Source organism: Podarcis cretensis (genome assembly GCF_951804945.1).
Source record: "Podarcis cretensis genome assembly, chromosome: 15".
In the NCBI taxonomy this organism is placed as follows: Eukaryota; Metazoa; Chordata; class Lepidosauria; order Squamata; family Lacertidae; genus Podarcis; species Podarcis cretensis.
In genome coordinates, this window is record NC_137185.1 from 39,170,905 (window position 1) to 39,198,497 (window position 27,593).

Genomic DNA, 27,593 nt, shown 5'->3' on the forward strand with positions numbered 1-27,593 from the left:
GCAAAAGGTGCACATCTTTCCCCCCAGCATGTTCCTGTGTTGGAAGATAAATACCAGAAGGAGCGGCCCCCAAATACAGAACTTGCCTGAATTTCCTATTCCCTTTTCCCACCTCCCCTCTGTGAGGCCAAATACCATAGCTCTAGACTTGAGGCAGTAGTTGGTGTTTGCTCTGTGTGCATCTTGTCTGTGTTGAAGGAGAATCCTGGAGTGCAAATGACAGAAATGGTCCTTAAAATTATGAATGTTTAAGGATGTACATCTGTAAGTTTCACCACTCACTGCAATCTAAGTTGCCATATTGTAGATGCTTCATACATCAGGAAAACATGCTGAAATACTGTGTCTTTATCATAGACATTAGCTTGATACTTGCAGAAGTAAAAATTATTGCTTTCATTCTAGGACTGTGCTACATACCTAAACTTTTTGTCACACTTTTTATACCACAGTGCAGTTGTACTGTGCAATAAGTCAAAGCAGTAGCACTTCTCTTAGAACCATGGTTTGTATCAAACCAATTTTTTTCTCAGAGTAGACCCATTGAAATTCATGAAACTGTTTGCCATTTCAGTGGGTCTACTCCGAGTATGACCAGCTTTAGCTGCAAGCTTGCACCCCAGTGTTAAGATCTGCAGGTGCTAGTGATGAGAGTGTCTAATTTCTGTGATCTTGTGGGCCAAAAAGAGACTTGGTAATGAAATGTGTGGATGATGAATTTAGTTTTTCTTTTGTATAAGGAAACTCAACTGTTCTTCCAGAGATTACACATAGGGTTCCGTTTAAACTCAGTAAATGCAAAACATGTTGAGCACAATGTGAAAAACAGACGTTAGTAAACAGGTTAGGAGCAAGCTATAAAGTCTCATTTAGTGCACTCTTCTGATGCATGTTTGCTCAGACTTAAGTCCTGCAGTGTTTTGGTGTAAGAGTGCAGAATTGTAACCTTATAGTTAATCCCTCCTTTGCCAAATCCAATCCCTTGCCATACACTACAGTCTTAACTATCTGAAGGGAAAGCCTAAAATGAAGTAAATATTTTCTGTGAGCTCCAGTTTGATAGCTTCCGAATTTATAGCACCTTGCAGTCATTCATGAGTAACATGAAAGACAGATTGCAAGTACTTCTACTTTACAGAGTGCACAAGGTAAGGGAGAACGAGAAGTTAGTGTTTCACATTCAGCAATGCCTCGCATGCCCCATTTAGTCCTAATCTGAGGACCAAAGAAGTGATACAGCAGTGCTTTTTCTTTTGAAATTTTAGCATTTTTATTAAGACAGTTTTAAAATCAAAACCGTGAAACAATGAAAACACAACTCCATTGATTTGGCCTCTAAAAATGTACAAAATGTGAAAAACGAAGGTAAAATAATCTTTATCACAGCAACAATCCTTCCATACCTACTAATGGTTCAGACTAGCCCAATCTGCAAAGCAGGCACAAAATTAACTGCCCGAAAATGCGCCATACCAGGAATGATAGTGGTTTAACTATGATGGGAGCAAAACCTTGAGATTCCCACGTGGGTAAACAGAGGAAAACTCACCATTCATTATAAATTGTTTTGAGTATTCCTGAGACGTCTGCTTGGCCACTATTTCATTCTGCTCCCCTCCCCCTTTTACCACATTTTTATTCTACCTCCTAGGAGCTTACATGATCCCGGCTGATTTTATCCTCACACCCTTTGAGGTAGGTTAGGCTGCTAGTGGCTGGCTCAAGGTCACCCAAGACTGACTGCTGGAAACAGGAGGCTGGCTGAGCCAGACTTTCCTGTATTATTTTAATATTACTCATCACCTTTCTAAAATACCACGACAGCTTTCATTAGAGACACAAGTTTTCTTTTTTCCTTTGCTGTGTCCCCCAACATTTTTAGTTATGGGGCCTCCCTTTAATCTCCAACTGCTGGATGAAACTTCTTTTTTATTAGCTAGATATATGCCTGTCTTTTCTCCCCCTTTTCTCTCTCTTGGTGTACTGTCTCTTTGCTCTTAAATAGAGGTTTAAAATAAAATGAAGACTGTGTTCCCTTTATTAGTCCATGACCCAGTTGTGGGTACCAAACCACAAGCTGACAACTGATGTGCTAGTCTATGTTATGCGTGTTCATAGTTGCCATTTTGCACAGAAATACCGCCATCTCCCTGCCACTGTTACCTTGCTTAAACCAGAAGTAGCTTGTGTGCTTCCCTCCTGATGATGTTGGGATGCAACACCCATCGGCCTAAGACAGCCTGACCAACAGGTCAAGGATGATGAAAGTTGTGGTCCTGCAACATCAGGAGAGCACAACGTTGGCTATTCCTGCCTTAAATAGCCTTTTGAAGCCACAACCATTATCACCCTTGTAAAAAGAAAAGAAAAGCACTTGGCACTGCTTGGGGATGTGCCTCAAATCCACAGTTCAACAACATCTGGGCAGGTGGGCTTCCATCAGCCTCAGCCAGAAAGGTCAATTGACATTGGGAGCCTGCCACGCCTGATGTAGGTAAATGCCAGTTATGGCCTTCTGCTATCCTACTTAGGGGTATGCGGGGACCATTTTATTTGGGTGACAACAAGCAGAAAATGCGGCACATCCAGTATGACAAAGAGCAGCAAGGTGACATTCTGCTTGTGGAACAACTTCTGTAGAGAAGGAGGGAAGCCTTGTGCTAATTACCTCTCCCCCACCCCTTCTATGGGGGCACTCCAATGGATGCCCACCCTGCAGAAAGGGATGTTTATGCTGCTGGTGTCTCTCCCATGCCATCCCAAGTCCCCTGAAAGTAAAACACCTATTGGGAAACCTCTCCAGATTTAAGGTCCCAAATCCCAGAGAAACAGAGTTGAACCAGCCTGTGGTCACGGTGCGGCCATCTGTTCTCAACATTAAGAAACTTCTGACTGTCCCAAGCACACCAACTTAACAACGGTGGAATCCTAGCACAGGCACCAACCAACAAAAGCTGTGGGCATGGATGAAGGCCAGTGCATCTTTGAAGAAGGACAAGCTCCAGCACTGAGAGAGCAGGGGTCACAAGCAGTTAAGTCTACAGCTATATACAGCTCCCCCTGAACTCCACGGAAGGGAAAGATCACCAGTGTGATGGCACATGCACATGCAAAGTAGACAGCTGGCCACCTAAGAGCTGCTTTTGCGCAAGGCGGTTTCAAAGGGGAGGAAGCAAAAGTCTGAGAGTGAGATCTTGCAGCAGAGACCTCATCACAGCCGTCACCCAAACCACCTTGCAAATGGTGCAAGCTGCAGAAGGTGAATTTGGGAGCTTACAGCAAATGTGCACCTCCTGAGGTTTTTTTTTTTCAAATAAATTTTTATTAAGATTTTAAAGGTTACAGAAAAAAAAGAATAATAAGGAATAAAAAGAGAACAATCAAAAATGAAAAAAAGAAACAATACACATACAAAAAAGACATCATCAAAAAACCGAAAAAAGAAAAAAAGAAAAAGAAATAAAAAAACAAGTCAAACCTTTAACTCACTTACTTACATTCACTTATTCCCTTGACTTCCTCACGCCTCCCATTTTTTGTATTCTAATTCAATTAGATATTCCAGCAAATCCTTCCAACTTTGTTTTAATCCCAATAATTTATCTTAGCATACTATAATTCCCCTCTTTATATTCTAATTCTTATAGATATTTCAACAAATCCTTCATCTTATTTTTATCCTTATATCTTATCTTATTGTACTATAATTTCCCATTCTTTCTTTCTCCAAATAACCATCCACTTTTACTTTATCCAATCTTAACTCTCATCCAAACCTATATATCTGTACTTATACTTAAGACGTTTCCTCTAAGGTCAAAAAAGATTCCATTCCACGATTTTCCCATCTCTCATTAAAAAAAACAAGAAACAAATTATATTATATACACTTTAAATTCCCAACTTTCTTCCACCAGATCCCCTCCCTGGTTTCGGCCCCCAGCAAAAATCCATCAATCTCGGAAAACCATCAACCCGGAGATCTTAAATCCGAGGCTCTTAAGTCTCTTTCATGTCCCCTCTGCCGGTCTTTTTGATAGTCTTTGGTGTTGAAAACCAGATCTCGGGGAAGCTCCAACCCAACGGTTATCATATTCCTTCCTGCCAAACTTCCATGGTTAAAAATAGGGCCTATAGGATATTCCAAATCTTGTTTCACGCTCCTTTCAAATCCAAAGGCCCCCGAAACTCCAACCTCCACCTGGCTCAGATTTGTAATCCAAAGGTCATCTGATCTCCACATAGGGTGATCTCTCCATCTTTCATTTTCCAGACCAGGCCAGGCTTCCATCTCCAAAAATTTGCTTCTCCTTGTTGCCATCATGTAAGGCCTCAAATTGTAGTCCACCATTTTCCTCTGTAGGGTTACGGCTCCCCCTTTCTTCACTTTCACAACATGATTCTCCTCAAATTTTCCAATTTGTTCAGTTGAAAGAGGTTCCTGTGCCGAGTTCTTATCAAGTTCTTTACTAATACCCACTTTTGTTCCCAAAATTACAACATTAGTAGTCATAACATTTATCTGGTCTTGCAGCTTTCCCAAGAGATAAAATGTCCTGTTCAGTTCACGCTCAATTTTCTTCCCGACCGCCATCCTTAAACAGTCCAAGGTCAAAAACTAATTTCTCAAGGCTTTTATCTTTAAAGGCAATTTCCCAGTTGCTCCTTACGACAATATCCCAAAGCTCCCTCTAGAGGGATTTAAGATCCTTTTCACTCCTTCCAGCACAGACCCAAATGTCCCATACGTTAAATTGTAACAGTCCTTCCTTCATTTTAAATGTAAACTTGTAACAAAGACAGACAGTAGAAACAAAGTCCTTCTTTTGTATCTTGACAGCTAACTTGACAGCTGTCAAATTTATCACCGTCAGCGGGCTCTCACAGACCACTCCCGGGTTTAGGGAAGTGGCACTTCAAATCCCAAATTTTAACCTTCTCCTGCAGGCTCCCCTGCTTCCAAAAAAATATTGATGGTAATTTCAATCAGTAGAATTTAAATCCTTTACATAAAACTCTCCACGACCTTAGTTAACAGGTTCTTTGTTTCAGTTAATTTACAGAAAGGGGAGGCGGACTTCCTGTTTAGACCTTCCCCGATCGGTGCCTATTTAAAAATACTTTAAAAATCCAATTTCCGTTCTACTCACGGGTTGTTGTTTGAAATCCAATTGTCCACAAGAAAAAGTCAGCGCTCTCCAGCAACGGCTACGCGGCTTCACTCCGTAAAAATAGCGGTTGATTCAAAACACCGCGCCGCTCACCCCACGTCACTTCGGAACCCCCGAAAAGGGGTTTCCCTGTGGGTAGGGGGGGCGCTCCTGGTGTCAGCCAAATCCCACGTTCCCAGGCTTCATCCGCCTGGGATTTCTGAAGGGTCTCCGCCTTCGCCGTGGCGGCACGACCCGAATTCCACGGAGCGGGTTCCTCTCAGTCAGAGGAACGCCGCCATTGCCGATGGCGCTAACCCGGAAGTCCCTGCACCTCCTGAGTTTTGCTTCTTAAGCTGATTTTAAACAGTAGCCTTGAGATACCTTGTTAAAGAGTCTTTTGCAATGCTACTGTTGGGTTTATGCCCAAGTTCCACAAATCCTGGTGCAGAGAGCAGCAGGTTGTATACATGCAATGTTGGTGAACAGGTTAGTGATTTATTTGAGAGGTAGTCATTTTGGGGCACTTCTTTGCAAAAGTCTACTATAATGGGTCAATGGGTTTCATTTTTTGCAACCTGCTAAGGTCTAGAATCAGGTTTAGTCAATCCTAGTCCTACTTAAGAGTAGACCCACTGAAGTTAACGGGCATGATTAACTTAGGACATTGATTTCTTTTTTTTATTTCTTTTTTTTAATAATATTTTTATTTTCAAAACAATTTTATACAATCAATCCACATTTTGTCACACATTCGTCTATTTTTGACTTCCCTCAGTTTCTCTGCCAATCTTTTGTTTAAATTTATATTGTTAATGTATTTCTAAACTTAATATTGCCTTTAAATATCACCTCTCCCTTCTTACTCTCTTTTTTACAATATTTCTTAATTTTCTTAATATTTCTTGAAAACCAACAAGCGTTATCTGTTCATCACATATGCTTTTCAGATAATCTGTAAATCTCCCCCAGTCCTCGATGAACTTTTGGTCTCTCTGGTATCGAATCTTCCCTATTAGTTTGTCCAATTCTGCGTATTCAGTCAATTTCATTCTCCATTCTTCCACCGTTGGAATTTCTTCTTGTTTCTATCTTTGAGCCAGAAGTATTCTCACTGCTGTTACTGCGTATTGGAAAAGTTAACAATCTTTCTTATTTATTTCATTACCTACCAATCCTAGTAAGAAGGCTTCCGGTTTCTTAACAAACGTATATTTCAATATCTTTTTCAGTTCATTATATATCATTTCCCAGAAGCCTTTCACCCTTTTACACTCCCACCACATATGATAGAATGTTCCTTCTTTTTCTTTACATTTCCAACACTTATTACATGTTTTATACATTTTGGCCAGTTTTACTGGCGTTATATACCATCTATATACCATTTTCATTATATTTCCTTCAACACAGTACATGCCGTAAATTATAACCTTTCATTCCATAATTTCATCCAATCATCATATTGTATATTGTACCCAAAATCTCTGGCCCAATGTATCATTACCGATTTAACCTCTTCATCTTTTGTATGCCATTCCAGTAACATTTTATACATTTTTGATAAATTTTTATACTCACTATTCAGTACCTCTGTTTGATATTTTGAATCTTTTCCTTCATATCCACACACTTTACAGTCTTTTTTAAACATTTCATTAACCTGGTAATAATGCAACCAATCATAAACAAATTATTTCACATCTTCATAAGATTTCATTTTCCATTCCCCCCCCCCTCACTATCAAATCTCCATATGTTATCCATCCACCCCCCTCATGTTAATCTTTTTCACACTCAATACTTCTAATGGTGAAATCCAGTGGGGGAGTTTTGGTTCCAACAAATTTTTATACCTTTCCTATACCTCTATCAGTGATCTTCGAAAGATGTGGTTTTCAAACCCTTTATGAATTTTCTTCTTTTCATACCATAAGTATGCATGCCAACCAAATCTGTTGTCAAACCCTTCTAAGTCCAACAACTCCCCATTCTCTAGTTTAATCCATTCCTTTAACCAACAGAGGCATGATGCTTTGTAATATAATTTCAAGTCTGGAAGAGCGAAGCCACCTCTTTCCTTTGCATCTGCTAGTAACTTGAACTGAATCCTTGGCTTCTTGCCCTGCCAGATATATCTTGAAATGGTTTTTTGCCATTCTTTAAATACTGATGCCCCCTTGATTATCGGTAGTGATTGAAATCAAAATAACATCTTTGGCAGCACACTCATCTTAATCGTTGATATTCTCCCCCCAAAAATAACTTCAATCTTCCCCACACCTCCAGATCCCTTTTTATTCCATTCCACACAGGTAAGTAATTGTTTTGAAACAAATCAATATTTTGGGGGGTTAACCATATTCCTAAATACCTCACTTTATTCACCACTTCAATCCCTGTCTGTTGTTGCATTACCTCTATTAGTTCTTGATTCATATTTTTAGCAATAATTTTGGTCTTTTTTTTATTTAAATAAAATCCTGCAACTTGACCAAATTGATCTATTTCTTCTAAAATTCTTTTAACACTTCCCGATGGTTCTTCTACCGTTATTACTAAGTCGTCCGCAAACGCTTTAACTTTATATTCATTTTTTCCTACAGACACCCCTTTTATTTCTTCATTTTTCCTTATTGATTTTAGTAAGACTTCCAGTACCAGAATGAATAATAGTGGCGATAATGGACATCCCTGTCTTGTACCTTTAGTTATTTTTATATCTTCTGTTGTAGTATTATTTACTATCAACTTTGCTTTTTGCTCTGTATATATTGCCTTTATTCCGTTGAAGAATTCCGTACCCACGTCCATATATTCTAAATTTTTTAGCATAAAGTCCCATGATATATTGTCAAAGGCCTTTTCAGCACCCACAAAAATCAGCATAGCTTGTTTCTCATTCCTAGCATTCAGATATTCTAATATGTTTATTATATTTTTTATATTATCTTTCATCTGTCTGCCAAGAAGGAAACCCGCCTGATCCTTATGTATAATTTCTTGCAATACCTTTTTCATTCTCTTTGCTAGTATGCTCGCAAAGATTTTATAATCAGTATTCAACAATGAAATAGGCCTGTAATTTTTTACTTGTGTTAAGTCCGAATCTTGTTTTGGAATAAATGTAATAAAGGCCTCTTTCCACGTTTCCGGAATTTCTCTGTTTTTCAAAATGTTATTCGTAACTTCTTTCAGTGGTACAAGCAGGGTGCGTCTCATTTCTTTATAATAACTAGCTGTAAATCCATCTGGTCCTGGAGCTTTTCCTTTTTTCAACTCTTTTATTGCCTCTTATTTCTTCAATTTCAATGGGGGCATTCAGATTATCTTTTTTTCCGTCGGGATTTTCTGCACTTCTTTTTCCTTTAAAAATCTTTCTATTTTTCTTGTGTTATTATTTTCTTTACTTTTGTACAAATGTCTATAAAAGTCCAAGAATTCTTTTCTAACCACTTTCGGGTTTTCTATTTCTGTACCTTCAACTTAGGACATTGATTTTAGTGGGTCTACTCTGAACAGAACGTGATTGGCTATAACATACAGAGTTGGCTAGGCCCTCAAATATCATCTATGGTGCAACATCATCCATCCCAGGAAGCCATCCAGCCTCTGTTGGACAACCTCTAATGAATGAGAGTCCACCACTTTCTGAGACAGTTTGTTCCACTGTCAAGAGCTTGCAACATCAAGAAGTTCTTCCTGCTAGCTGGTCAAAAACTCTTCTGAGAATTTGAGCCCGTTGGTCCGGGGCCAACCCTTTGAAGCAAAAGTAAGCAAACACATTCCATCTTATACGTCAGGAGTGGGAAGGTTTTGGCTCTCCCAATGTTGCTTGCTTAACTACAACTTCCATCAGCCCCAGGAAGCACAGCCAATCACCAGGGATGACGGAAGCTGTAGTTCAATTAACACCTGGAGGGTCAGAGGACTTTCCCCTCCCTTGTTCTATGAGATGGCCCTTCAAGTATTTATTAATGGTTCTCATATTGCCTCTAAATAGTACTGTCCAGAGAGTAGGGGAAATATATTCAACTTCTTCACCCCTTTCTGAGAGGACTAGATATCCAGGACTCTTATCATCTTTGTCACCTTGCTTTGAACATGGTCCAGCTCAACAATATCCTTGTTAAACCCCAGACTGGACACAGTACCCTAGCTGACGTCTGAGCAAATCAGACTATTACTTCCAGAAATCTGGACATTAGCTTTTTGTTGATGCAACAGAATTGTACAGTGGTACCTCCGGTTGCAGACGGGATCTGTTCTGGAGGTCCGGTCGGATCCCGAGGTTTCTGCAACCTGAGGACCACTTCTCCACCTGCGTGCATGGCGAAGCCCTGTCAAATACTTCTGGGTTTGCCGCTTTCGCATCCCGAAGTTTACGTAACCAGAGGATTACGTAACCGGAGGTACTACTGTATTAGCCTTTTTAGATACCGCACAACACTGGGGGATCACATTTAGTTTCTGGTCTACTAAAATCCCTGAATCTTTTGCATTTTTACGAGGCATCACCCATCTTGTATATGTGTGCCTTATTCCTCCTAACTTAATGCAGAACTTTACATGCAGCTCTGCCACCTGCAAATCTGATCAGGATCCTACACTCCTTTGCCCAACTCATTGATAAAGGTGTCAAATAACAGAACAGGACAGAACCCCACACATCACTTCTTCCCAGATGAACGAGGAGTCATTGATGGGCACCCTTTGGGTAAAGTTTGTCAAGCAGCTACAAATCCACCCAACAGTAGCATCATCTAGCCCACATTTTACCAATCTGTCAACAAGAATATTATGGGGAATCTTGTTGAAATCAAGATATGCTACTAGGAAGATAAAACATTAACAGATAAAGAACATGATTTTCTCACAGTAAAGTTCCACACATCACTACAAGCCTGGAGTCCATAGTCTGCAATGACCTGATAAAAGCAGGATTGACTCTACACTGAAAAAGTGCACATTTGACATTTAGAATAAATTACCCACATTCTATATAATAAGTTAATGTCACTAAGACTCAGGTTTTCATAGTCTAGATTTTTCAGGGCTGGGATCAAGGGAAGGAAATGTGGAAAATCACAATGGATGTGCAATGAGGGTGGTGGAAACACTCGTCACAGCCTAAAGCAGGAATGGGGAGTCTGTGGCCCTCCAGATGTTGCTGGAGTTCCCTCGGCCCTGGCCAGAATGACCAATGGTCAGGAATAGTGGCCAATGTAGTCCAACATCTGAAGGGCTACAAGTTCCCCACCTGTCTAAAACCAGGAGTATATTGAAGGCCACATGGGGCACTGTTTGATTTTCTAAGTGGATAACAGATAAAAAGCTTCTATGCTTTTCTTCCTAGCTCTAGGGACACAATTGCCTTTTTCAGAATAGAAGCTGCAGTTCTCAGGGCGCCAGGCTGCATCTCTGTGCACCCACCCTCTGGAAGATGCACATCCATCTAAGGAAGAGCTGGTCTGCACAGCACAGAACCTGCTTTTGCAGGAGGTCAAAGGAGCAGATACTTCAGAGTGGCAGAGGGGCAAACGGGGCTTATCTGCTGCAGCAAACAAAAGAGAGAGAGTCTTCTGGTACCAAAAACGGTATCAAATGCATCATGGCAGGAACTTTCATTCATTAGTCCATTGCATCATACATGCATTAGCCGCAACTCTGCCCCAAAATTGTCTTGCTCTGCTCTCAACTGCAATCCTAAACATGCTCACTGGTGAGTAAACACCTGTGAACTGGTAGTTACTTCTAAGTAGACATGCTTGAGGTTCAACTGACAGGCTCTCATCTGTATATATGAGAGAGGACTATAGAAAGATAGGAAGCTGCCTTATACCAAGTCAGATCATTGGGTCCCTCTAGCTCAGTCTTCACTGACCCGCAGTGGCTTTCCAGGGTCTCAGGCAGGTGCTGTTTCCCAGCTGCACTGGAGACACCAGGAGCTGACCCTGGCACCTTCTGCATGCAAGGAAGATGCTCTCCAACTAAGCTGCATGCCGCTTCCCCAAGAACCGTACACCCCACCAGCCGAGGGTAACATTTCATGCATCTGATGAAGGAGGTGGGCTCAGATCCACAAATGCTTCTGCTCCCCCACGATTTTAGGCTTGCTAGGCTTCTGAACATAAAAGCCAGCCGAACTGTGTGGGGAATGTACAGATTTGAATGGGGAAAGCCTGGAGGTAGCTGAACGGGCAGAAAACCGATCAGGGACCCTGTCTACGCTAAAGAAGAGGTCACCAAACTTTCTGAAATTTTTACAATGTGCCATCAACTCTAGTCCCAATATGGTTGTCCCTGGGTGTGGCATAACACAAAAGGGCAGAGAAAGAGGCAGGACAGGACCCCAAAATCGTGTTGGTGTGCCTTCTTTCATCCGTGGGGGGGGGGGAAGGCTTCACCACGCCCTTTCACAGAGAGAAGCTCTCTGCAGCTCTCCTCCATCCAGAATAAATGGGAGGTAGCGTGTCCCACTGCTGGTCAATAAAATGTGGGTCATGTTTAAGGGAGTTGTGTTCAGTGTAGGAGACACCCTGGCTGGGACGGAGCTCTGATGATCTGTGTGGAGGAGAGCTGCAGGTGATGGTTTTGCCTTACAGCAAAGGACTGGACCAGATTGCCTTTTGGCTTAGGGCAACTGCATTATTAAGAGTGGCATGGGCTGGATTGGAAATGCGACTGGTCCAGGCCCTGCTGTCTAGTAGGAGAGAATTGCCTCCAGAATTGCCATGCAATGCCCAGCACTGTTCCCTAGGTCCCTGTGTAAACAGACTGGTAGGGCCAGAGCAGATCTCAAAGCCCCCCAACTGGACTGCCGGCATTTAAAAATGGTGTGATCCAACCGCACTCCTCCTCCAGGCACAAAGTAACACCGAAGGCTGTGGCCTCCCTCCTTTTCCAGCACACAGGACATGCAGGTGGGAATCCTGAGGTCTTTATACATCGAGGCTAAAACCAGAGACTGTCAGCTTTTGTCTCTCAGGGGCAGAGAACCTGGATTTGCGCCGCAGCGGCTGATGGCACTCGGGATCAGTCAGAGGTGGGTAATGCTGCCTGTAGCACAGGTAGGCAAATGCAAGGCCCATTCCTGAACCAACCAGCACATCTTGGGAAGAAAACACAAAGAGGAGAGAATGCAAAGATTGTTTCAGCTTGGGGCTGGCTAGCAACAGCACAGAACTCTGCTTCTATCCTCTCCATGTGTAGGGAGAAGAGTAGGAAATTGCCTCATACAGAGTCAGACCCCTGGTCCATCTAGCTCAGTATTCCTGACCCTGACTGGCAGTGGCTTTCCAGAGCTTCAGATGGGACATTCCCTGTCCATTGCCAGGGATGGAACCTGGGACCTTCTGCATGCAAAGCAATGCTATTCCTTCCTCATAGGGGAAGCTGCCTTATACCGGTTTGGACCATTTGTTCATCTAACCCAGAATTGTCAACTCTGACCGGTAGAAGCTCTACAAGGCTTCAAGTGAAGGGAGGTCATTCCTATCACCTGCTACCTGCCTTTTAAACTGGAAATACCAGTGACTGAGCAGGGAATGTTCTGCATACAAAGCCATGTGCTCTGCCACTGGTCTATGCTTCCTCTCCAAATGAATGAATGGAAAAATACAAGATAGCACCATGCTTGGTCCGATATGCAGGTCATCTAACTGGGTGTCAGGGAGGGAAAACCCAGAAGTCCAGCGGTGGCAAGAGCAACTGGCTGCTGCTCTAAGAACCGGTGCCATAGTTTGCTTCTCCCCTCCTCCCTCCCAATCACTTTTCCCTGTGTGCCGTGTCTTTTACACGGTAAGTCTGAAGGCAGCAGGGAGCAAGGGATTTCTGACACCTGTCAGCTGGTTTTTTCCCAGAGGAATATGCGGAGTAAAAATCCTGCAATGGGCAGGAGGGGATTCAGCCCTCTATCCTGTTCCAAACCCTGGCTTGGACGCAGACATGCACTTAAGTAGGGAGTACAGCCAACCTCCACCCATTACTCCAGGGTTGGGGATCCTGAAGCCTTCCAGGGGTTGCTGGACTACAACTCCCATCCTCCTTGACTACTGCCCATTGGCTACAACTGATGGGAATTGTAGTCAAGCAACATCACAGGTTAGCCACAGGCAGACAGCCACTTGCCATCTTCGTGGCATGTGCCTCACTTCTCCATCAACTTCTCACTCACCTTGCCAGTGATGCTTGTAATCGCAGGTGCGGGATAAAGCAATGAGCATCGCCACAAAGAGGGGCGCCAAGAAGGCACAGAGGCGCCAGGACTGCCCACGCCCTCCAGGCGCAAAGCAGTGGAGCTTCCCTGCGATGTAGAAGGAGCTGAAGGCGAGGCCGGCAAAGGCAACTGGAAGAGAGGAATGATCACTGCAAGACCCAGCAAGACAAAGAGTCCCTGCTAACATTAGCGACAGATCCATAAACACCTGAGGAACTAATAGTCCCTGATCTCTCGGCAAGCTATAGGAGAGGCTGAGCTCAGAAAGTGGGCAATGCCTTTGCAAGGCAACACTATATAAGAGGACTCAAAAGTTAGCCCTGTAGACTTCAATGGCACAGGCTCTCAGGTGAGCCACATTGAGGGGAACATTCAGAGCAGCGGAAGCCAACATGGAGACCAGCTCCCAGCAGCCCCAGTCAGCATGGCCAATGGTCAAGCACGATGGGAGTTGGAGTCTGTAGAGAAACTCTCTCTATGTGGTTCATTTTGCTCTAAGTTTTGAAGAAACATTCTGTGACTGCAAAGAGCTGTGGTGACAGGTTCTAACAGGAAATGTGATCGCTTTAAGATATTACTAGACAGGGCCTGGATCAGGTGTATTGGTCTGATGGTTAGCTGCAGGTTCCGGTCAGCTGAGAGTTCACTGTCAGTGAGGGAGATGATTAAGTTGTTCCAGTTGCAGAGAAGGGAGAAGGGGGTGGATGAGGGAGGAATAAAGACAGAGAACAGTGGAAGTGGAGGACTTCCGGGTTAGCGCCATTGGCAATGGCGGCGTTCCTCTGACTGAGAGGAACCCGCTCCGTGGAATTCGGGTCGTGCCGCCGCGGCGAAGGTGGAGACCCTTTAGAAATCCCATGCGGATGAAGCCTGGGAACGTGGGATTCGGCTGACACCAGGGGTTCCAAAGTGACGTGGGGTGAGCGGCGTGGTGTTTTGAACCGACCGCTATTTTTACGGAGTGAAGCCGCACAGCCGTTGCCGGAGAGCGCTGACTTTTTCTTGTGGACAATTGGATTTCAAACAACAACCCGTGAGTAGAATGGAAATTGGATTTTTAAAGTTTTTTTTTAAATTGGCACCGATTGGGGAAGGTCTAAAAAGGAAGTCCGCCTCCCCTTTTTGTAAATAAACTGAAGCAAAGAACCTGTCAACTAAGGTCATGGAGAGTCTTATGTAAAGGATTTAAATTCCACTGATTGAAACCACTATCAATATGTTTTTTGGAAGCAGGGGAGCCTGCATGAGAAGGTTAAAATCCGGGAATTGAAGCACCACTTCCCTAACCCCGGGAGTGGTCTGTGAGAGCCCGCTGACGGTGAATAGATAAATTTGACAGCTGTCAAGTTAGCTGTCAAGATACAAAAGAAGAACTTTGTTTCTACTGTCTGTCTTTGTTACAAGCTTATGTTTAAAACGAAGGAAGGACTGTTACAATTTAACATATGGGACTTTTGGGTCTGTGCTGGAAGGAGTGAAAAGGAACTTGAATCCCTCTAGAGGGAGCTTTGGGACATTGTCTTAAGGAGCAGCTGGGAAATTGTTTTTAAAGATAAAAGCCTTGAGAAATCAGTTTCTGACCTTGGACTGTTTAAGGATGGCGGTCGGGAAGGAAATTGAGTGTGAACTGAACAGGACATTTTTCCTCTTGGGAAAGCTGCAAGACCAGATAAATGTTATGGCTACCAATGTTGCAATTTTGGGAACAAAAGTGGGCATTAGTAAAGAACTCAATAAGAACTCGGCACAGGAACCTCCTTCAACTGAACAAATTGGAAAATTTGAGAAGGAAAATCATGTTGTGATTAAAGTGAAGAAAGGGGGAGCCGTAACCCTACAGAGGCAAATGGTGAACTACAATTTGAGGCCTGACATGATGGCAACAAGGAGAAGCAAATTTTTGGAGATGGAAGCCTGGCCTGGTTTGGAAAATGAAAGATGGAGAGATCACCTCATGTGGAGATCAGATGACCTTTGGATTACAAATCTGAGCCAGGTGGAGGTTGGAGTTTCAGGGGCCTTTGGATTTGAAAGGAGCGTGAAACAAGATTTGGAATATCCTATAGGCCCTATTTTTAACCATGGAAGTTTGGCAGGAAGGAATATGATTACCATTGGGTTGGAGCTTCCCCGAGATCTGGTTTTCAACACCAAAGACTATCAAAAAGACCGGCAGAGGGGACATGAAAGAGACTTAAGAGCCTCGGATTTAAGATCTCCGGGTTGATGGTTTTCCGAGATTGATGGACTTTTGCTGGGGGCCGAAACCAGGGAGGGGATCTTTAAATTGAGAATTTAAAGTGTATATAATATAATTTGTTTTTTGTTTTCTTAATGAGAGATGGGAAAATCGTGGAATGGAATCTTTTTTGACCTTAGGGAAACGTCTTAAGAATAAGTATAGATATATAGGTTTGGATGAGAGCTAAGATTGGATAAAGTAAAAGTGGATGGTTATTTGGTGAAAGTAAGAATGGGAAATTATAGTATAATAAGATAAGATATAAGGATAAAAATAAGATGAAGGATTGGTTGAAATATTTATATGAATTAGAATATAAAGAGGGGAATTATAGTATGCTAAGATAAATTATTGGGATTAAAACAAAGTTGGAAGGATTTGCTGGAATATCTAATTGAATTAGAATACAAAAATGGGAGGCGTGAGGAAGTCAAGGAAATAAGTGAATGTAAGTAAGTGAGTTAAAGGTTTGACTTGTTTTTTATTTCTTTTTCTCTTTTTTACCTTTTTGGGTTTTTGGATGTGTATTACTTTTTCGTTTTTTCTTCATTTTTGATTGCTCTTTTTTATTCTTTCTTTTCTGTAACCTTTAAAATCTAAATAAATTTTTTTTTTTTTTTAAAAGAGAACAGTGGAAGTGGAAACTCAGGCCCGTATATTCATAGGCATGTTGTGTGGGGTGGGGGTGGACATCAAGCAAAGGAGGGGTCTTTGGGGATTGGGGGCTGGAGATCGGGTGAACGAGCAGTCTTTGGAGATAGCATGGGTAGGGGTGGAGATCAAGCAAAGCAGCAACCATGAAGATCACCTGTTTGCAGGGGTGGAGATGGGGCAGAGGAGCCGTCATGGGGATTTATAATGCTGCAAGTGTACCATATGGTTGTAGCCAGGACACTCATCTGCTCACAAAACAGTTTCTCTGCAGATGCACCCTGGAGAGATCTGTGCATGGCTGCCTTGAACTCACCCTGGATCCATCCCATCTCCCCATTTGGTGCTTCCCATCCCCGGCTGCAGCCCCCAAACGAGACAGCTTGCGCACTCACAAGAGGAATGTCCACTGGGGAAGCTCTTGCGCCCCTCGGTCACTATTTGCGCGTCCCCAGTGCACAGCAGCTGAAGGGTTTCCCGGCCATCTGGGAAGCAGCGGTAGAAGAAGTCCGGTCGAGGCCTGGAGTGAGGAAGAGACGCAAAGCGTGGGGCTCTGAACAATAAGTGTGGAGAGGAAGAAGCAAGGTGAAATCTAACGCTGCGCTCCACAATCTGACCATGCAGCTCCTCTTGCAGACTCCACAACTACTGGTCCTTCCATAACCCATCCTGGCGTCTTGCAAGGAACGGCCTTTGCTTGGCTGAAAACTGCTCTGGAGGCGGCAGCAGCAGAGGACATAAATGCCAAATCCCAACTCCTATCACCTCCAGCTGGAATGGACCATGCTGAGAGAAGATGAGAGCCGGAGTCCAGCAACATCTAGGAGACCCCTGCCCAGCCCGCCCCCCCAACCCTGCCTTTTCATTCTCTACTCTCCAGGCAGTAGCCTAGAGGCAGCTAAGAAAGAAAGATGAAGGAATAGAAGGTGAATGGGATTTGAGGAGCCACGTTTACTAGGAAACAGACTGTCTGGCTTACCCATAGAGCAGAACTAGGTGGCAAGTGATAGCAGAATCCTGAGGTGGCTTACTGGATCGGCGGTGGAGGAAAATCATGGATTGTATCCAATGTCAGCCATGCTCAGAGTAGAAACATTGGGTCATATTCATCTAATTTCCACTCAGAGTAAAGGTAAAGGTAAAGGTAAAGGTAAAGGTAAAGGTAAAGGAACCCCTGATCATTAGGTCCAGTCGTGACCGATTCTAGGGTTGTGGTGCTCATCTCGCTTTATTGGCCGAGGGAGCTGGCGTACAGCTTCCAGGTCATGTGGCCAGCAAGCCTAAGCCACTTCTGGCAAACCAGAGCGCATGGAAACACCGTTTACCTTCCAGCCAGAGCGGTACCTATTTATCTACTTGCACTTGGACGTGCTTTTGAACTGCTAGGTTGGCAGGAGCCGGGACTGAGCAACAGGAGCTCAACCCATTGCAGGGATTCGAACCGCCAACCTTCTGATCGGCAAGCGCTAGGGTCTGTGGTTTGACCACAGCGCCACCCGCGTCCCTTTCACTCAGAGTAGACACATCTAAATCTAGAGTTGGACCTAAGTTAGCCTGTTTATCCATTTCAATAGGCCTACTCAATGTGTCTGGCTGTGAACCAGAAGGTTTGTGGTTTGGGCCCACCCAGGGATAGCTATGGAAAGAATTTCTGCATTGCAGGGGTTTGGATTAGAAGGTCCTTTCAAACTCTACAATTCTTTGATTCTATAGTCTGGGTAGAAATTAGTTGGATACAACCCATTATTTTTTTAATACTCCCCTATAGAATCGGTGGTGGTAGTAATGTCCCTGCAAGCAGAAAACTAGCAGGACAGGCCCTGTGCTGTGTTGTAACCTTTCTGCTCAATATGAACCACCATGGTACCACTTCTCATAATGAAAGAGGGCATTATATACTGTGTATATATGTGCAGAAAGAGTTTTAATGAATAAATACATAAATTGTGCTACGTTCTCTAGCACTGGGGAACTATTCCACATTTGGGACGGGCATTCAAAAATGGCAGAGACAAACCCATTGCAGTCTGAAACGTTACTCTCTACTCTGCCACTCTCAGGATATTTATCTCATTCAGAAATGCAGACAGCCCGGTCCAACCTTCTGCAACTGGCAGTCAAAATGCAAAAATACACACTCTACAGAAAGGACTAGAACAAACACACACAGAGAAACAGGATCTCACCTGCCCACGGCCAGCTTCACAGCATTGGTAAAGACACCATTCAGGGTAAGAGCCAGGCTGGCAGCTGGAGGAAAGAAGAAGGCAGAACCCATCGTTTTCATCATCTTTACGGATTCAACCCTAGTCAGGCTCATTGTCAGAAATGTTGTGGCGAGAGGGCTGTCTTAAGGGGGAGAATTATTGCAAAGGTAAAACACAATCGTGGAATTCAAGCCATGGTCTTCCCATAATTCCATCTGCACAAGCATTGAAGTTTGTCAGAGAGAGAGAGATTCCCCTTCTCCTTCTCCTGGGAGGAATGGATGGGGGTGGGAGGGAAAGCCCCATTGCACAAATTTTAGCTCAGGACTTCCAGTGATGGGGCTGGTAAGATGACGACGACGATGATGATTATAATATTTCTATTATTCATACCCCACCCACCTAGCTGGGCTTCTCCAGCCACTCTGGGTGGCTTCCAACAAAATATTAAAATATAGTAATGCATCAAACATTAAAACCTTCCCTAAACAGGGCTGCCTTCAGACGTCTTCTAAAAGTCTGGTAGTTGTTGTTCTCTTTGACATCTGGTGGGAGGGCGTTCCACAGGGCGGGCACCACTGCTGAGAAGGCCCTCTGCCTGGTTCCCTGTAACTTGGCTTCTCGCAGTGAGGGAACCGCCAGAAGGCCCTCAGCGCTGGGCTGAACGATGTGGGTGGAGACACTCCTTCAGATATGCTGGACCCCACCCAAGAAGCTTGATATGTTTAAAATGGTTGAATTGTACTCTATAGAAAATAAAGTAAAATTCTATTTTGTAACGTTAAATAAGAAGCTACTCTTTCCAGTTATCCCAGTGCCTTTGCACCCCAGCCAGAAAGTTAGAGCAGGCGAGTACATGGCTATTCTTGGTAGCTGCCCCCAAGTTCTGCAACTTCTTCTCAAGGGAAGCTCAGCCAGTCCCCTCTCTAAAGCATCTTCCACTGGCAAGCAAATACATTTTTATGTGGACAGGAAGCTGCCTTGGAAATACACTGCAATTGGCTTGTGTGGGTTGCATGGAATAAGTGAATTCATTCATCTTATTTAGCAGGATATATATACTGCTTATTATCCACCCTTCACCCTAAGGTCCTGGGACAGGTTACTACAATATAAAAATACAATGTTAAAATCAGTTAAAACAATTTTACCATCAGAAGACTGACTTTACTAATGTTGCCCCAGTGTGCTTTAATTTTTTTACTTTATATTTTACTGTTATTTTATTTTGTTTGAATTACTGCTTGTTAGTCGACCTTGACCACCATTTGGGGGAATACAAATTAAACAAGCGATAAAAGTTTACTTCTTTGACTGCTTCAGGGGGCAGGTAGGGGTTTAGGGCCTGATCCACAGTATAAAGCAATTTATTGTAGGACTTTAAATGTCAGAGCTTTCCACAAAGAATCCTTAGAAGTGTAGTTAAGTGCACTGAGAATTGCTAGGAGACACCTTTCACTCTCACAGAACTGCAATTCCCAGAGTTTCCTGGGAAGATTGTTAAAGCACTTTAAATATGTGGTGCTGCTGTGCCCTAAGAAGTAAACAGAAAAGGCCCATCTGGACGACTGTATGGTTTATGTGAACACTCAAATCAGTTCTAAGTTTATAGATGATCCTTCTTTTGGTCCATTGATGTATTCTTGCATTTTCTGCTGTGGAGGGGCTAAGTTGGACTCAAAGCTGAGAATTAGTTTACAACAACAACAACAACAACAAATTATTTATACCCTGCCCTTCCCAGTTCAAAAACTCGGCTCAAGGCAGCTAAGAATAAATTTAAAACACTTAATTATAAAAGCAGCATAAAATATAGTATAAAAATGAATAACAATAAAATTCAAAAATCGAACATCAATTTAGGGGAAATAAGCATTAGATAATCCCCAGGACTAGCTGGCTGAATTGGTCCTACTTGGGCCAGCGAGGAGACCAGGTGAGAATTGGCTGTGGGGTCTCAGAGTGGGAGATCTTCATAAAAGGGGAGGGGGAGGGAAGAGAAGGGAAGGGAAGGGAAATAAAAGATCAGGCTGAATTCAAATTAAAGGCTAGGAATAGCTCTGTCTTAAAGGCCCGGCGGAAGGAGGTTAAATCCTGAAGGGCCCTAGTCTCATGGGACAGAGCATTCCACCAGGTCAGAGCCATCACTGAAAAGGCCCTGGCCCTGATGGAGGATAGTCTGACTTCCTTAGGGCCCGGGATCTCTAAACTATGGACCTTATTCATGGACCTTAAGGTCCTCTACGGGGCATACCAAGAGAGGCAGTCCCGTAGACAAGTGGGTCTGGAGACTTGCTAAATCAGACGAAAGACCCCTCACACCTAGCATCCTGTTTCTGCTCATCCAGATGTCTAAGGGAACTCATAAGTAGGAAATGAGCCCAAAAGCATCTCTCTCTCCTGGCCCAGAAACTAGTACTGGGTTTGACACTGCAGGCAATACAAGGTCCTTGTGACTAGCAGCCACAGATAGCTTTATCCGCTGTGAATGTGTATAGCCCCCCTTTCAAAGCTGTTCAAGTTCAGCTGCGGCGTGCAAAGATGTATTCACCTAAGCAGGCTTCCCGTGTATCCTCTTGGTCTGCGTTCATGAAGAATTTCGCCAGTAGAATCAAGATCAGGGGAGACAAAAAGGAAATGACCTGGAACGAGATGGGAAGAGACAAGAAATAGAGTCAGCAGCGCTGCAAGAGCAACAACAAAACTATAGGGTTGTATCCAGCATTAGAACGGACCCATTGAAAATAATGGACAGGCCTAAATTATGCTCATGAAGTTCACACGGTCTATCCGGGTAGATCTTCGTTGGATACAACCTATCAAGGAAAAAGGTGCTTGCCACCCACAATTTTTATAAGTACTATATTCAAATTTATGCTGCCTGATAAATCAAGAGAAAACAGTTCATTTTAATCAATTAAACATTGCGATTGTAGTCAATATTCAGTATTAACTAAATTACTAAGGTATTTAAGACTCTCCAGCTTACAGGAGATCCTTGGAGCTGAGGGATTGCAGGGGGTTGGAATGGATGACCATTAAGGTCTCTCCCAACGCTACAATCCCATGGTTCCACGAAGTGTTTTGGACCCTATCCCCCACCCACAACAAGCAGCATGGCCGATGGTCAGGGATGACGAGACTTGTAATCAAGCGACTTTGGGAGGGAGACAGGATCCCCACCCCTTACCTATTGGGGAAAAGACCTCGTACATCATCAAGTCCAGTTAGAAAGAGTTCCTAGATTAAGGCTGTAATCCTATGTCCAAGGGGACTAAGAGGAACTCCCATCAGTCCCAGTCAGCATGGTCAATGCCCAGGGATGATAATGATGACTATTATTATTATTTTATTCATGCTTTCAATTTCATTTTTTCATTTCATTTTACAATCATTTTAACATTTCAAAACTTGACTTCCTTCCCTTGCTTTCTGTGGTTCCTTATTTAATACCTTCTGCATGTCCAAATTTAACTTAATTTGCTCATTTATTCATCTGCTTTAAATATATACTCTTACAGAACTGCAGGTTATTACAATAATCCTGCCAATGTTCTTATCTCTGTACAATTTATCTGGAAATATTCAATAAACCATTTCCATTCTTTTATAAAAAGTTTGTTATCTTGAATTCTTATTCTTCCGGTAAGTTTCACCATTTCTGTATATTGCATTAAGATTTTGTATCCATTCTTCCTTCCCTGGGACTTCTGCTTCTTTCCATTTTGGGGCGAGTAACATTATTGCCACTCTAGTCACATACATGAATAAATTTCTATACAGTTTAGGTCAGGGGTCAGCAAACTTTTTCAGCATGGGGCTGGTCCACTGTCCCTCAGACCTTGTGGGGGACTGGACTATATTTTGGAAAGAAATAATGAACGAATTCCTATGTCCCACAAATAACCCAGAGATGCATTTTAAATAAAAGCACACATTCTACTCATGTAAAAACATGCTGATTCCCGGACCGTCTGCAGGCTGGATTTGGAAGGCGATTGGGCCGGATCTGCCCCCTGGGCCTTAGTTTGCCTACCTATGGTTTAGGTCAGGGGTCGGCAACGTGCAGCCCATGGGTTGGATGCAGCCCACAAAGACTGTTTTACTGGCCCACGAGCCACCTGCTTGGCAAGTCCCCCGTGCGCTGCGGTAAACCAACACAGCATGGCACAGGGACTCGCCAAGCGGCACCGGAAATCACATCTGTGCATGCACAGATACCGGAAATCACGTCTGTGCATGTCCAGAAGCTGAAAATCACTTCTGCGCAGGCACGCTTTTCAGCATCTGTGTATGCGCAGAAGCGATTTCCGGCTTCGTGCTGTGCCGGCTCGGCCCATGGATGATCTCCATGGGAGTGATCCAGCCCATGGCCGGTAAACCTTGCTGACCCTTGATTTAGGTAGTTCTATCCCTATAATTGCCAAAAGAAAAGCTTCTGGTGATAGTTATTAAATTTAATAAAATGGTGATGGTGATAGGAATTGCAATCCACAACATCTGGAGGGCATCCCACTGACTAACCCTTACATAGATGTGTGCTTCACCGAACGTACCATGCACTGGAGACAAATCTGAAGTGGCATCTGCCTGCAAAGGACACATAACTACAACCACAGCCTACACTGTACATGACGGCTGGCATGAACGAATACTTACAAACATGGGCTTAGCGGGTACATGGTCGGACTCCACATAGGGGTTTTTATAAAGCCACATTTCTTCCGGCTGTATGACTCGCTGGAAAGGAGGCAGCAGCTCAGTGAACCTAGAGAGGAAGCACAACCCAAGGACTAAAGTCTCTTTTGCACAATACACTGGACACAGGTACAAGCAGCCTGTACGCCCACGTTAAGTGTGTGAAAGAGTGTGCGCCTGTTCACGTGTACAACCCTTGTCCACGCAGACTGTGCACCCCTTGGATGCAATGTGTGAACACCTCTTGGGTGGTGGTGATTTTAAAGAAAAAGCAGAAAGCCAGTACTGGGGTTTCCTCCCAATATGATCACAGGGAGATCTGAGGAACAAGAATGATGCAACCATTTCCAGCAGGCATTTTCAAAGCGGTCTACAATTATCACTTGAAATATCATATTGTTTTCGTAAAGAAACCAAAATTCCAAATAACCACAAATAATACAGGAGCTCCAATCATATGAGGAACAGGCAGCCAGTCACTGAGTTGACCTCAATTTGGCTCCCTGCACCCAGAAGACTGGATTCATGGAATGCCAGTCCAGGCAGGATGCGTATTGAGAGGGAGGAGAGGAAAAACCAAATGTCTCTAGCGTGGCAGAGGTGCCCCAGTCCTGGAACACCCTCTTCCTCTAGGCATGGACAGCCATGAGTTTCTTGGCAGTGGCGTAGCGTGGGGGGTGCAGGGGGGGCCGGCCGCACCGGCCGCAACATCTGGGGGTTAGGGTTAGGGGGTGCAAATCCATGGGTTAGGGGGTGCAAATTACTTGCCTTGCCCCGGGTGCTGACAACCCACGCTACGCCACTGTTTCTTGGGAATTCACAGCCCTTTTGTTTTGCTGCAGGTTTGGTAAAACTGATTCTGAGTCTTGAATCTGCTTCATGGTTTTAGTATTGATACTGATTATGTTTTACAGTTACTGTATTTTTCGCCCCATAGGATGCACCTAGTTTTTTTGGGGGGAAATAAAGAAAAAAAATTTTATTCCCCCCCCCCCCAGGTGCGGGGCTGGGGAAGCCTGAGCTTCCCCCGACCCCAGCCCCCAGAACAGGCTGCTATCTGCAAGCCGTGGGAGAGCTTCACGCGGTTCTCCCACGGCTAGCGGATAGCTTCCTGAAGCCTGGAGAGCGAGAGGGGTCGGTGCGCACCGATGCCTCTCGCTCTCCAGGCTTCAGCGAAAGCCTGCATTCGCCCCATAGGACGCACACACATTTCCCCTTCATTTTTGGAGGGGGAAAAGTGCATCCTATAGGGCGAAAAATACGGTATCTTAATTGTGCTCTGTGATTTGGAACCAATGATTTTTTTTAATACTGCTTTGAGGTCACCTGTGACAAAAGTCAGTGTGTAGGCACATTAAACAAACAATAAACAATTTCAAGATGTGCTTTCCCCACTGCACGCACACACATATAAGGGACTCTGCCCCACCTCTGACCTACACAGTGGTTGATAAGAGGGGCACAACCTGTGCAAGCTCTAGAGCTGGATTTCTGCAGGTTATGAACTACAGATTTCAGCAGCCTGGAGGGTGCATTTATCTCATGTAAGTGAGGAAACCCTTTCACGGCAGGGAGAGTGGCTATGTTTCTAAGCAATGAATTTTCAGCAGGCTTGATACCACTGATCGTGCAAAAACCTACAAGCTAGCATTGGGCCGTTCAGCATTCTCAGGCCTGTCTGAATGATAAGACTGTGTGTGCACATGCACACATGATAAATTCGTATTTGCTACTTGTTTGTTGCATAGGGTCTATATGACTTCCCCTTGAAGCCGTGCATTTTGTGTTTTCCAAGTCAGGAATGAGAAGAGTTGCCGAGTCCAACTCTGACCACCTCTAAGCCAGCACAGCCAATGGTCAAGAATGATGGGAACTGTAGTCTAAGAGCAGCAGGAGAGTCACAGTTCCCCTATCCCTATTCTAAGTGAAGAGCAATATTTTGTATATGTGAAAATGTGATTCTCTCCTCACCCACCCTGGCCAATCCTTTGCTCTTAAAATGCAATGGTGCATGCAATGAGATTAACCAAGTTAACATGGGCTCCTCTTGGATATTCTCCGCAACAGGACTATTAACAATAATGATGCTGATTATAATAATTGCCTGCTCTTCACCATAAGGTCCCAAGCCCTACAACAAGGCAGAAATACAAATTTAAAACCAGTTAAAACAACTGAAACAAACAACAAGGGATTCTTTTCATCTCTCCCACTGTTTTTGAAATTGAGTTTTAATATGTAAAATAGTGCTGGACCAGGCTTGAGAGTCATGTGAGGGTTAAAACATGTGCTTTGTCCTAGCGCAAGGAAATGCCCTCGGAGTCTGCTCTGATCCACTGCAAAATAGCAACTCCTCTCTCCTTTCCCATGGGCATGAATCAGAAACTGATTTTAAAAGTCGAGGCATCTGTGAGATTAACAGGAACAGGGGTTCATTTTCAACAGCCTAGCTAGAGAGAAAAGATGGAGCCGCTTGGAGAGACAGGCCTCTCCCTACAGTAAAAGCCTGGGCTGTGAGAACGCAGCGGAATTATTTAAACAATGTTGAGTGGAACCATTTCACCATTACAAGTGCAGAGCAGAACAGCCCTTACCCCTACATCTCTGGAGCCGAATCCAAAAAGAACACATCAGCCTTGGACTCCTGTCAGACAAGCAGCAACCGCACTGCCAAAACACAGGAGCAGCTACTCCTCTCATTGTGTCAACACAAGGGGTGGGGGAACGTCAACTGACCAGGTGCTGCCAGCAGGTCTTGCCATATCAGCTGCTCGCCACTGGCATTTTCTGGGGAGTTGTTGCCAGTCAGGGTAGGCAACACTAAGCTCAATGGAGCTGTGGTCTGACTCAGTAAAGGGATGCTTCCTGCAGACCCCTGTGTTATACCCACTGCGAAGGAACCATGTGGAAAGGGGTGGGTCAGACAGAGACTCTGATGATATTTCCCATGCACTGGGGAAGTATCAAGCACAGCAGGAGTGTGTTGTAGATATAAGGAGGCTTTTCCTGAATATAGTGGTAAAGGTAAAGGTAAAGGTACCCCTGCCCGTACGGGCCAGTCTTGACAGACTCTGGGGTTGTGCGCCCATCTCACTTAAGAGGCCAGGGGCCAGCGCTGTCCGGAGACACTTCCGGGTCACGTGGCCAGCGTGACATCGCTGCTCTGGCCAGAGCCAGAGCCAGAGCCAGAGCCGCACACGGAAACGCCGTTTACCTTCCCGCTGGTAAGCGGTCCCTATTTATCTACTTGCACCCGGAGGTGCTTTCGAACTGCTAGGTTGGCAGGCGCTGGGACCGAGCAGCGGGAGCGCACCCCGCCGCAGGGATTCGAACCGCCAACCTTTCGATCGGCAAGCCCTAGGCGCTGAGGCTTTAACCCACAGCGCCACCTGCGTCCCAGGTGTGGTACAGTGGTACCTTGGGTTAAGTACTTAATGCGTTCTGGAGGTCCGTTCTTAACCTGAAACTGTTCTTAACCTGAAGCATCACTTTAGCTAATGGGGCCTCCCGCTGCTGCCGCATGATTTCTGTTCTCATCCTGAAGCAAAGTTCTTAACCCGAGGTAATATTTCTGGGTTACGTCTGTAACCTGAAGTGTGTGTAACCTGAAGCATCTGTAACCCGAGGTACCACTGTACTAGTATGGCATCCACCTTGAATCTCCAGCCAGAGACCCCTGCCTGAAACCCTGGAGAGGTGCTGCCAGTCAGGGTTGGCAAACTGAGCTGAGATGGGCCAAGGGCCCGATTCTGCAGAAGGCAGCTTCCTGTTCCACATCTTTCCAGGACCTTATGTTACGAAACCTGCCCCAGAGGCACGTAGACCTAGAGATGAAGGAGGACATCGTCTGGGGCCCTCGGCCCATACAATGCACGCCGCGCAGCAGGGCAGACATCTATGGGGCGCAAAGCCAGCTCCTGCGAGCCACACAATATGCACAGGCAGATACCCACGACCAGAGATGCCAGGGCGTCCTCCGGGGGCCGCATATCCAATACCACTCCATGCCCCAAACGCGGCACCGACAGGCCTGGCTCTCCCCTCCTGAGGCGCAGGAGAGCGGAGGGAGGCACCTCTCCTGCGCATCGCCCAGCTGGCCTGCTGCTGCACCGCCGCGTTGCTTTCAAAAGGAAGCTCCCTGCTGCGTGCATTGCGGCAGAGAGAGAGAGATCCGCGCATCCTCTTTCCCGGGGATGCCAGGCCCGCGCCTTGCGCGCCTCCCTCGCCACCCGCCCCGCATCCCGGCCCGCTTTTGCACTCACAGGAAGAGCCCCAGCAGCGCGGCGCGCACCCCCACTTCCAGCAGCAGCAGCAGCGCCAGCCCCGCCCGCGGGACCCGCCGCATCTCCGCTGGTGCGGCCCGGGAGCCGCGCGCCGCCCTCCTGCCCGGCCAGGATCCGCCTCCTCTGGGGGGGAGGAGAAGAGGG

General features: G+C 44.8%; 1 protein-coding gene across 3 annotated transcripts; it reads right to left on the bottom strand.

The window, feature by feature from the left end:
• Window positions 1-1,245: 1,245 nt before the first annotated feature.
• On the bottom strand, window positions 1,246-27,564 carry PLPP5 (phospholipid phosphatase 5). 3 transcript variants are annotated; one of them, XR_013833390.1, is made up of 10 exons: window positions 27,429-27,564; window positions 23,128-23,236; window positions 21,020-21,110; window positions 18,448-18,511; window positions 16,657-16,781; window positions 13,327-13,497; window positions 12,150-12,261; window positions 6,732-6,813; window positions 5,485-6,273; window positions 1,246-3,290 (listed from the first exon to the last, which is right to left on the bottom strand). XR_013833390.1 is itself a non-coding variant. In XM_079955224.1 (8 exons), exons 1-8 carry the CDS (start codon window positions 27,509-27,511, stop codon window positions 8,864-8,866), a joined length of 801 nt encoding a protein of 266 aa, XP_079811350.1. In that variant the 5' UTR covers window positions 27,512-27,563; the 3' UTR covers window positions 6,732-8,863. The 3 variants fall into 3 exon arrangements, 2 of the variants coding, with proteins under 2 accessions (XP_079811350.1, XP_079811349.1); XM_079955224.1 differs by lacking the exons at window positions 1,246-3,290; window positions 5,485-6,273 and having other exon boundaries at window positions 6,732-8,909; window positions 27,429-27,563; XM_079955223.1 differs by lacking the exons at window positions 1,246-3,290; window positions 5,485-6,273; window positions 6,732-6,813 and having other exon boundaries at window positions 9,898-12,261; window positions 27,429-27,563.
• Between the last annotated feature and the right edge of the window lie 29 nt (window positions 27,565-27,593).